Source organism: Gopherus flavomarginatus, chromosome 9 (assembly GCF_025201925.1).
Source record: "Gopherus flavomarginatus isolate rGopFla2 chromosome 9, rGopFla2.mat.asm, whole genome shotgun sequence".
In the NCBI taxonomy this organism is placed as follows: Eukaryota; Metazoa; Chordata; order Testudines; family Testudinidae; genus Gopherus; species Gopherus flavomarginatus.
Genome location: NC_066625.1, coordinates 65,814,046 through 65,826,213, shown reverse-complemented (window position 1 = coordinate 65,826,213; position 12,168 = coordinate 65,814,046). Strand labels below are relative to the sequence as shown.

General features: G+C 42.5%; 1 protein-coding gene across 1 annotated transcript in view; it reads left to right on the top strand.

Annotated features, from left to right (window-relative positions):
- Window positions 1-9,134, top strand: part of AQP9 (aquaporin 9) — a 40,057-nt gene extending 30,923 nt beyond the window's left edge. Inside the window, exon 6 of the mRNA XM_050968000.1 lies at window positions 7,731-9,134. Within this exon, the coding sequence (XP_050823957.1) occupies window positions 7,731-7,980 (250 nt within the window). The 3' untranslated portion in view covers window positions 7,981-9,134. The remainder of the gene's footprint in view (window positions 1-7,730) is intronic.
- Window positions 9,135-12,168: the final 3,034 nt, after the last annotated feature.

The following is a 12,168-nucleotide window of genomic DNA, read 5'->3' as shown; positions in this document are numbered from 1 at the left end:
TTTTGAGAGTTGAATGCAGGTAATTGCAGAAATCTGAAAAATCTAAAGGCCTGATTTTTAGGCTGCGTGATACCTCCTTAGTGTTCGTATTTCAGCATGCACTCTCAAATCCCTGGTTTGCACAAACTGAGCTGGCTAGGCACACAGTTAGCCACGTGCACATACCAAAAGCAAAGCTCACCCATCTGTATCCAGTTGTATCCAGGTGCTGCTTTGTACATACACAAACAGCACTGTTTTCAAACTTTTCTTCAGGAGGAGGCTCCTCTGGTTGGTTAGTTTTGTATTGCTAATTATTTACAAGTAGGAATCCCAAGTGCTCAACACAACTACTTAAAGCCCCTAGATATCTACAGGATAAATATCCAGAGCCCCTAATATTCCATACAAAGACATTTAATACTACTATGCAGCTCTTACATAGCACGTTTTTCCATCCATAGATCTCTAAGCATTTATAAAATAGGTCAGTAGCATTACCCCATTTTCCATACAGGGAAACTGAGGCACAGAGTGCCTGGGAAGTGACTTGCCCAAAGTCACCCAACAGGCCAGTGGCAGAGCTGAAAATCCATTCCAGGTCTCCTGAGTTCCAGGGCAGTGCTCTATCCACTAGACAACACTGCCTTATTAAAAAAATGGAGCACCTGCAGTGTAAGATTTCATATCCAGGGAAAAAAAAAACTTTCATTATAAATAGGCAATTTTGCTGGAGAAGGTTGGGAAGCCCTGTCATGCAGTAATCTAATCACTGATTCTCTAGGAACTCCCCTCTCCTCGTATGAGGTGTCATACACATTTCTATTTTAAAATCTACAGGAAAACAGAAGTAAATGCATTTGTTACCTGTTTCAGATCATTTCTGTTAGTTTTGCTTGGGATTTATAGTAAGGTGGGAAATATGTCCACACCGTAAGGACCATATTGAGCATTTAAAAGGGAGAGCACAGAATGTATTGCAGTAGATCTCTGAAACCATGAGAAAAAATAATCTGAACAGTCCTAGAGACATACAAATGAAGTAGGACAGCTTCCTCTCTACAGCTTTACCCTACAGCTGTAACTGGGGAGCCAGTTACAACACGCTTGTTCCCTTACCCATTTACAACATAGTTCCAAGTTGGAGTACAGAAGGTTAAATGGAGTGTTACATAACTGGGCTGAAACTTAGGTACAGTATGTTGGTTGCAGAATACGGGTAAGGCCTTGCATATGCTAAAGTCTGAATAATATTGTAAGCAGATCAGTGGCAGGATTTCTCTAATCACTGTGGACAGCTTTGGTTTTGCCTAACCCATGTTAGAATTGTGTTGTCAAACCATTCTGTATACTTCAGAAGGGGACAGAGAAGGTTGTCTGTAGTACAGTTCGGATAACTTACTCAAACAAGTAGGTCCTATTGAAGGCTACTGTATCAATGGAAAGCCAAAGTTTTCAAGGTTTAGCCACCTGAACAGGGCAATAATGCTAGAGCCTCCTAAAAACCATACTTAAACATGGTTTCCACTAACAGTTCTGGTTACAGTGGGGAAAAAAAAGCCAGAGATTCAGATACAAATGCTCAACCTTGCAGTTGATTAGCTGCCGGGTTAACAAAATGTGAAGAGGTGATGAGGGACATTGCTACAGATGAGTATTTTACTACAGTATCTGAAACTATCTAGCAGCAGTGGAATTTCCGCTCCCCCCACCCTCCCCGTGTTTATCATACCTTCCTTTTTAACCAGGGCCCACGATGATTCCGAAAGGCTAGGTAAGCACTGACTAGCAGACTGAAAGTTCTGCATGTGCTGTGCAGCCAGTACTGTTCTTTCAACATTACATCTGCAGTGTATTTAGACTCCCCTGAAACTGCCTTTGAATTCCTTTAGAGAGACAAGGTGGGTGTGGCAATATCTTTTATTGGATCAAATTCTGTTGGTGCAAGAGATAAGCTTTCAAGCCACACTGAGCCCTTCTTCAGATCAGAATTCCTTTATCTGATTTAAAATGTGTTGGGGATTTTTTAGTTATACTATATAGTAATAGTGCCCTCTGGTGGCTAGCTGCAAGAGATCAGTCCTAATATTTCCATACTGAAGCTTCAGGGGTTTATCGGCTATCAGCTTCTCCTATTTAAAGGTTATAGATAGCATTCAGATATCTACCATCTACACACATCTCTGCTGACATGCCTAGTTTGAGTGACGCAAACAGCATTAACTAAAACCAACTTCTGTTCTAGAGAAGTCCAAAAGAACTACATAAGGTCTTGTGTACAGTGAGATTTTGTGCATCATTTTGCATTTGTTTTAAAATGTGAAGGAGCTTCCAGAAATTCCCAGAATTTAAACTGTTTGAATTCTCTGAAAAATCAATTCAGAATTATTCTAACTTCAATATCCTACTTCAAAAGGTGAGAGATGTGTTGGAAGGTGCATTAATAGCCTTACATACATCCGACAAAGTGGGTATTCACCCACGAAAACTCATGCTCCAATACGTCAGTTAGTCTATAAGATGCCACAGGACTCTTTGCTGCTCTTAATAGCCTTAGGTTCTCTGTGCATGTACCTTCAACGAACCAGTTTCGCCTGTTGTTGGGAAACTTTCAAACAGCAACAGGGGAGAGGACAAGCATTTTTAAAACAAAGAAAATGTGACGGTAAAACAATCAAAATGGGCAAGGGGGCTTAAGCACTCCGTACAATGTTGAACTCTTTTTAAAATGACTAGATTTGAACCTGAGAGTTTCCCTTTAAAGTGTAACATACCGTAGTTAATTGCCGCTCATACGTGTAATGTTCTCTCTATGATGCAGCTGCCCCATGTTTAAAAATCTCCACAGGATTTTGTTTAATATATTTTATCCCATATAGTTGCAGCCCAGATTTTCTGATTAACCACATCCATTTTTTTTTAATTTGCAGTTCTATTACAGATGGGGGATACTGGACCAAATCCCTACTTATTTTACTTATGAGTAGGAAATCTACTTAAATCAGAGAAAAAAAATCACATTTTTTGTGGGTTGGTCATGGCATAAATAGCAAATTTTGCAGATGTGTTACACCATGCATCATATCCACGAAATTTGCTATTTATGCCATGACCAACCCACAAAAAATGTGTGATTTCTCCACAGCCTCTCTCAAACTGGGGGCCCTGACCCACAAGGAGGTTGCAAATCTTTTTTTGGAGGGGGGGGCATGGTATTGACACCCTTACTTCTCTGTTGTTGCTGGCAACACCACTTCCTGAAGCTAGGCAGCACGAGTGCAGTGGCTGCTGTCCGAGCGCCAGCTCTGGAGGCAGCACTGCTGCCAGCAGCAGCAGCAGAGAAGTAAGGTGGGTTGGCCACGGCGCTGCCTTCAGAGCTGGGTGCCTGACCAGCAGCTGCCACTCTCCACTCTGCCTTCAGAGCTAGGTGATCAGAGACCAGATTTCACAGTTGAAACCAGATTTCACGATCCATGACATGATTTTCTGCGAATTTGCTAGACCCCTACTTATGAGAGCTGTCCCAATGGGGCAGATTTTCTGCTGTGCCCAGTTTTGGGTGTAGCAAAGCTGTTACTGAGCTAATTACACCTCCCTGATTCTCTGCCCCAGCTCCCCAAAGGACCATGAACTAGCTGGGGATGACCAGAGTGCAGTGTACTTCAACCACTCCCACTCCCCCACCTATACCATGCTCCCTGAGCCAGGGGCTGCAGGTAAGAAAGCATAGGCATTGGCTTTGTCAGCTCTGCATCTACTGTGAACTCTTTCGTCCTGAGGGAATCCCTAGCTGCAGCAAAGGAAACTACCTGCAAGCTCCCTTAGTTTTCAGTTGCATGAATACAGTGGGCAGAATGCGTCCCTTTAGTAGTAGTGGGAGAGAAAAGACTTTATTATCACAAAGACATAATTGGAGGATTTCCTTCTGACCTGGCAGCACAGCTGCATGCTGGGCAACAGGAGAACTAAATGTGCATCAGTGGAGCTAAGGGACATCACAAAGAGTACTTGCCTCTGGTTCAGGAGGAGCATAGAGGGTAATGGCAACTCATAACTCAAGCATGTCCTGATCTCAGTTTAGCTTTGCAATCAGCTCCAGAACATCTGCTCTTGCACTCTCCTAGCAGGAGAGAAAATGCCAGTTTTCCAGTGCAAGTAAGGGCCATAATTTAGAGAAGATAAAATAGGAAGCACTAGGGCCCCATCTTCACAGACTTTGTTTAGAACAGGGACACGCACACACATGCAAGACACACATGGAGTTTCGCATGTGTAGTGTGACACTGCACTCCATAATGTATTATGGAAATATGCTTATGAGTGTGAATATGATGTAACTGGAATATGCTTCATGCAAAAGGTCTTTGTATCATTACAAAGCTTATGATCTACTGAGTGTGTTCATCCTATTTGTTTGCATGTATTATTTCTATGTCTGGAGTTAGAAGAATATATAAATTTGTAATACTAATGTAAACATATTAAGTGGAAGCCATTAAGGGGGCTTCAGAATCAATAACCTGTAAATGGCTCTGTCTACTTGCAAACCTTCCTGTGTACATGTGGGCCAGCCCTGGAAGAATGTAGGCTGGGGTCTCACAGAACAGGTCACCTGATACTGGAATCCATCTTAAACCTGGTGCTTTTCCATTTAGAAGAAGGGGCGGGGACCCAGAGAGACAAAGGATTCCCACCTTAGGCCAAAGCTATGAAAGGGGGTGGAGCAGGACAAGGAGAGGCCAGCCATGAGAAATCCCCTGTTTACCATCTGAAATGTCTGCTGGAACTAACAAGGACTGTACCAGGGGAAAGGATTGGGCCCAGACTTGGAAGGAGTCTAGTCTATGAAAGAAGCTTATTAGAACATCTGAGTGTGAGAGATGACTTGTAATCACTTTCTTAATGTATTAGGCTTAGACGTGTGTTTTTGCTTTATTTTGCTTGGTGACTTACTTTGTTCTGTCTGTTATTACTTGAAACCACTTAAATACTACTTTTTATACTTAATAAAATCACTTTTGTTTATTAAAAAACAGAGTAAGTGATTAATACCTACGGGAGAAAACAGCTGTGCATCTCTCTCTATTAGTGTTATAGAGGACAGACAATTTAAGAATTTACCCTGTATAAGCTTTATACAGAGTAAAATGGATTTATTTGGGGTTTGGATCCCATTGGGAGCTTGGTGTCTGGGTGCTGGAGATAGGTACCAGCTGAGCTGTTTTCCATTAAGTCTGCAGCTTTAGGGGCATGGACCATACCCTGAATCTGGTTTGCAGCAGGCTAGTGTGTCTGGATCAACAAGACAGGGTTCTGGAGTCTCAAGCTGGCAGGGAAAACAAGCTCAGAGGTAATTTTAGCACATCAGGTGACAGTCCCAAGGGGATATCTGTGACCAAACCAATCATATGTAGATCAACAAAACAAAGACTACTGAGTACACCTTGTCCTCCCACTCCCTGACTGCCCCCCCCTCAGAATTCCCAACCCATTAACCCCCCCGCTCCTTGTCCTCTGACCTATCCGCCCGGGACCCCACCCCTAACCAAACCTCCCCCATCAAAATCCCCTTTCAGAATGTGGCCCTGCGAACATGGACGGAGGACTCAGGAGGAGCAGGGGCAGCCACGCAGCCAGAGAGAAGCATCAGTTTCCCCTTCAAAGTGCTGCTTCTCTCCAGTTAGCTGCTTGGCCACCGGATGCTCCTCCCGAGTCTTCCGGCCCATGTTCGCAGCACTCCCACCACCTGCACATCCCTCCCTGCTCTCCTGCCCCCACAGTGCAGCCCCCCACCCGTGGGGGATGTGCTGGTGCCAGGCTGCCCGAGTTCCCGGCCCTGGGACCCCCGTGGTAGGGGGCCCCAGGTTAGGGCAACCTGTGTTTGCTGGTAAATCCGCCCCTGAGCTGCGCCACCTGTCCGGAGTCAGCTATGCTGCTGCGCTGCCCAGCAGAAGCTCGCAGCCCAACCACCCAGAGAGCTGGAAGCATGGCGAGCTTAGGCTGTGGGGAAGGGGGGACAGCAGGGGAGGGGCCGGGGACTAGCCTTTCTGGCTGGAACCTCAAGGGACAGAACAGTCCCACAGCTGTAGTTTGCCCACCTCTGCTCCAGCAAGATCTTAACAACTCCAGAGGAGAAACTCCAGACTATGGCATAAAGAATGAGTAAAAGAATAATTTCATGAAATGGACATTGTGAAGACTGCAACAAATACTATTGTACTTGTACTGTGGCTAAACATAAATTCACTTCTACATAAAATTATGCTGTCATGCACATTCATATCATTTAAAATTTTGATTTGCCACTGTTTGTAGTAATCTCCTAGAATCATCTTCCAATAAAATCCTCACTCAAATTAAATTTATCTTTTTGTATTTGGGGAAAATATGTTCCCTCTTCATTTCCAGTATGCGTTAAATGTACGTGACTCTTTTCTGCTTGAGAATAACATCTTCAATTGATATATCATGTTATTGAGCCAAAACAGCTCATTATACCAGCACAGCTGAGTATATCATCAGAGCTCTGGGATCAGTGCTCAGAATTAACTACTGCTGCTGATACACACATAGTTATTACCTACCAGTCCCAGCTCCATTGAAATCAATGGCAAAATTTCCATCGACTTCAATGGAACCAAAATTTCACCCTTAGATTCTACAAGACTTTCCATCAGAGAATTGCCATTATAAGAAGGTTCAGTTTCAGGCCTATAAAACTTGACAGTATCTTTTTTAACTATTACTGAAAAAAACCTCACATCTTAAACAGAGATAATAAACTGCGTTATGAAACTTGAATCTTGGCCACTCTAGTCAAGCATAATATACTTTACACTTTAGTATGTTAAACTATACTCTTCAAGACACACAAAATATACTTTACTTCTCGAGCAAAACATTGTATATTATGTGAATATAGGGCCTGATCCTGCAAACCGTTCCTCATACGAGCAGAAAAATTGAGACATACCTGTGCAATCATCACACTTGATGTTGCTAGCTACCCATTAGTGTGTTCGTCATCTGACAATGTAGTGCAAAAAATGTGTTTCATTTAATTTCACTACAAGCCAACAAATCCCAACTTTCCCAAATTCCCTGTCCCCTAAGGGTCTGGTAGTTAGGAGGCCTTATTTTCTAAAGAATATATACAGTACTCAGACCTAAGGCACGGGGGTTGTTAGCATATTTCAACCAGAGCGTGTACAGGAAAATAACAGTTGTCACCAATCTACAGAAACATTAGGTCAAAGTAAACATTTACCACAGTAAGGGCTTGGCTACACTCGAAACTTCAGAGCGCTGCTGCGGGAGCGCTGCCGTGGCAGCACTTTGAAGTGCGAGTGTGGTCGCAGCACCAACGCTGGGAGAGAGCTCTCCCAGTGCTGCACGTACTCCACCTCCTCATGGGGATTAGCTTGCAGCGCTGGGAGCCGCGCTCCCAGTGCTGGGAGCCGCGCTCCCAGCGCTGGGGCACTGTTTACACTGGCGCTTTACAGCACTGTATCTTGCAGCGCTCAGGGGGGTGTTTTTTTCACACCCTTGAGCGAGAAAGTTGCAGCGCTGTAAAGCACCAGTGTAGCCAAGGCCTAAAAGATATGGTACAAAAACCTCACTGTAATAGGCATTTTAGCTATACGAAATATTGCAGTAAAGTCAATACCACCATACAGTGTTTCTAACTTAGCTTCTAAACAGATTAGTATTAGCAACATAGTGAATAGTAATTCTGCTTTTCTTTCTTACAGGGCTGGAAATAACTGGTGGTGGGTTCCTACCATTGCACCTATGATGGGAGGAGTAATTGGAGCCGTTACCTATATTATTTTTATTGAAATTCACCATTCAGATACACATCTGGAAGAAGACACTGATATGTATGAGAAATATGAACTTTCCAATATGGAGAAAGAAGAAAATTTGCGATCAGCACCCTGTTCAGATTTAAAGCAGAATGACTATATAGGTCATTCTGCAAACACTGTGTGCCTCAATTAAAGTACACAGTTCATAATTTACATGACCTGCACAGAAAACAAGTCCAAAAAGGATTTCTTCCCCTGAAGGAAAGGCTGATTATTTCAAAATCTGGGACTTAAATTACTTACTTGCTTCAGGGAAAAAAATGCTGTTTTTTTTTTCTGTGGTTTTCAGGTCAAGTTTTCTCCTAGATGAAATTGTAATGGGATGATACACTGATTTGCTAATTCAATCCATACAATCCATAAGTCAAGTAATCTAACTAACCACTAATGGATGAGGCACTGCGTCACAAAACTGCCTGCGCAGAGACAGTTAAGTGGTCCAGTACTGCATTGCCATGTAAAGAAACAAATTCACTCATTACAGCCATATACTTAAAAAAGGTACGTGCTGAAAAGATTACGCTTTAGGAAAAACAAATATCAGAATTGCCCAAAAGTTAATTGAAGTGGTTTGTACCTAATTTTGTATCTGGGTATTAACTGGACAGCTGTGAAAGGATATGCAAGTGGTGAGGATTGATAATAGACAACATGTTGACAAAAGGTAAGAAATCTCTGTCTAGAGCTCTAATCCAAAAGACAATATTGATACTTCTGCTCAGTTTCTTCATAGCTGTAATGCTCCAAGTAGGTTTTCAAACCAATCAATTAATCTTAATGGAATCTATTTAAAACCTAAACTAGATTATTCATCCAAATGTCTCTTGCTATGTTCTCTGGGTGAATTTCATCCTTGGGCAGAGGGCCAGCAGCACAAGGCTTGCGCCATGCAGACAAGTCCTATGCACTACTTAAGTTCATAAGAGGCCTTGTATGGGCACTCTGCACAGGATGAATTTCATCCTCTAAAAGGGAGCAATTTTTGTTTTAGTGGCTTCAAGTCATCTCACAAAAACAGTCATTAACATTAGAAATAGATCCAAAGCCAGACCCCAGATTCAAACTGCATTGAACTCTGAGATCCAGACTGAGTTCAAAGTCAGACAGGCTGTGAGGAGTGGGCTGTCTTTCTCTAATGAAGATGGTTAGATGTATTCTACTTCCACACTATTTAGTTTATGCTAGTCAGTATCATTATCAAGTCCTCTCTTTGAAAATCCAGTTTCCTGTTTTATCAATGTAAATGGAATGTGTCAAATTAGCTCAAAGCAATCTCTAATATTTATATGGCTGTGATTGTGAATAAAGAGACTTCATGTTCAAAAGCTGTGTTTTAAAGCTCTGGTTATCAACTCTATTCACTCATTTTAGGGTATTATTGTTCCCTATTTAACCTCAATCCATCCTCAAAACCCACAACATTTTCTCCAAAGTATCTACACTGGGGAGTGCAGAACTGTTTTTATGGCCAGCCACTCCAACAATTGAAAAAAATGGTTTTGGGAATAATGTGGTCAGAAGCCTTCTCCCAATTTCCAGAGGGCAGGTCTGTTACTCCCCCTCCTTGACATAATATGCCAGTAAAAATTTAGAGGCCCAGCACATGGCTGCAAAAAGGTAGAAAATCATCTGGTCAGACAAAAGCTTTATTTGAATTTGCATTGTTGACTGGACATTGACGATACCATTTACCTGAGGAGCTGCATAGATTCATAGGACTGGAAGGGACCTCGAGAGGTCATTTAGTCCAGTCCCCTGCATGCAAGGCAGGATTAAGTATTATCTAGACCAGTAGTTCCCAAACTTGTTCCTCCGCTTGTGCAGGGAAAGCCCCTGGCGGGCCGGGCCAGTTTGTGTACCTGCCACGTCTGCAGGTTCGGCCAATTGCGGCCCCTGCAGGAACAAGTTTGGGAACTACTGATCTAGACCATCCCTGACAGGTGGTTGTCTAACCTGCTTTTTAAAATCTCCAATGACGGAGATTCCACAACCTCCCTGGGCAATTTATTCCAGTGCTTAATCACCCTGACAATTAGGAAGTTTTTCCTAATGTCCAACCTAAACCGCCATGGCTACAATTTAAGCTCACTGCTTCTTGTCCTATCCTCAGATGTTAACTAGAACAATTTATCTCCCTCCTCCTTGTAAAAACCTTTTATATACTTGAAAACTGTTATCATTTCCCCTCAGTCTTCTCTTTTCCAGACTAAACAAACCCAATTTTTTCAATCTTCCTCCATAGGTCATGTTTTCAAGACCTCTAATCATTTTTGTTGCTCTTCTCAGATCTTTAAAATTTGTCCACGTCTTTCCTGAAATGTGGTACCCAGAACTGGACAAAAAACTCCAATTGAGGCCTAATCAGCACAGAGTAGAGCAGAAGAATTATTTCTTGTGTCTTGCTTGCAACACTCCTGCTAATACATCCCAGAATGATGTTTGCTTTTTTTTTGCAACAGTATTACACTGTTGATTCATATTTAGTTTGTGATCTATTATGACCACCAGGTCCCTTTTCGCAGTACTCCCTGCTATGCAGTCATTTCCCATTTTGTCTGTATGCAATTGATCGTTCCTTCCTAAGTGGAGTACTTTGCATTTGTACTTATTGAATTTTTTCCTGTTTACTTCAGACCATTTCTCCAGTTTGTCCAGATCATTTTGAATTTCAATCCTATCCTTCAAAGCATTTGCAATGCCTCCCAGCTTGATATCATCCGCAAACTTTATAAGTAGACTCTCAATGCCATTATCTAAACCATTAATGAAGATATTGAACAGACCCAGACCCTGATCTGATCCCTGCTGGAACCCACTCAACATGCCCTTCCAGCTTGACTTGAGAACTATTCTCTGGGAACAGTTTTCCAATCAGCATAACTCCATTTTCAACGGACACTTTAAGAAAATATACACAACCATAAAACACTCACATTGCCAAGTCACCATACAAGCACAGTGAAAAATGTTGTCTCTGCTTATGACCAGTTTGCTTTGGACTACTGTATTCAAAAACATACTCAGTTAGATCCATTTGCTTGTTATATTGCACCACTTTTTGGAGAGTCACCATAACAAAATGGAAGGACAGGCATAGCTGGTCCATGCCTTTTGGAGAAGGGAAGAATACAGGAAAAGCAAGTGTATGACGAATACGTGATTGCTAACTATACAGATCTATATGCAGGGTTTACAGCTGTAGCAGCTTCCTCCTCTGCCTTGTATATTGATATATTGTACTGTTACAGCTTGTGACATCACACAGTAAAATACAAGGCTGTCAGAAAATGGAATTTATAAACTCTAACAATAACCTTCACTTGTAGTACAAATTAGTAACACCCACCCTCCAAATATCTGCTCAACAAACCACAGTCCGTTAATTTACAGAACACTCCAAGGCACTGAGAGGTTAAGTAGCTTGTCCAAAATCACATAGGGTGTGATCCTGCAAGTTGCTGAGTGCCCTTAACTCCCACTGAAGTCAGTGCCTTATCGGAAGCATCTGTGCAGAAGATAAAAATATGCATGTGTTATGCAACTGAACGAGGGTAATAAGTTTTGCCTGGAATGTTTAAAACAGGCTAAAGTTTGTTGTGCCAGGACTTTCCACAAGAAGGCCACAGACAGTTAGCATGCCCCACATACCACAAGCTGTTGTTTCCTTTGGATTATGCACCATGGTACAAAGTGTGGAAGCATGGGTCAGGAATCTCTGAGTGGGACATTTTACACAGGATATAGAACAACTGGTCTACACCTATAGCATGTGTCTGTGTATTAGCTGTGGTACACAAAGAATCATAGAATATCAGGGTTGGAAGGGACCTCAGGAGGTCATCTAGTCCAACCCCCTGCTCAAAGCAGGACCATTCCCCAACTAAATCATCCCAGCCAGGGCTTTGTCAAGCCTGACCTTAAAAACCTCTAAGGAAGGAGATTCCACCACCTCCCTGGGTAACCCATTCCAGTGCTTCACCACCCTCCTAGTGAAAAAGTTTTTTCTAATATCCAACCTAAACCTCCCGCACTGCAACTTGAGACCATTACTCCTTGTTCTGTCATCTGGAACCACTGAGAACAGCCTAGATCCATCCTCTTTGAAACCCCCTTTCAAGTAGTTAAAAGCAGCTATGAAATCCCCTTTCATTCTTCTCTTCTGCAGACTAAACAATCCCAGTTCCCTCAGCCTCTCCTCATAAGTCACATGTTCCAGCCCCTTAATCATTTTTGCTGACCTCCGCTGGACTCTTTCCAATTTTTCCACATCCTTCTTGTAGTGTGGGGCCCAAAACTGGACTTAGTACTCCAGAAGAGGCCT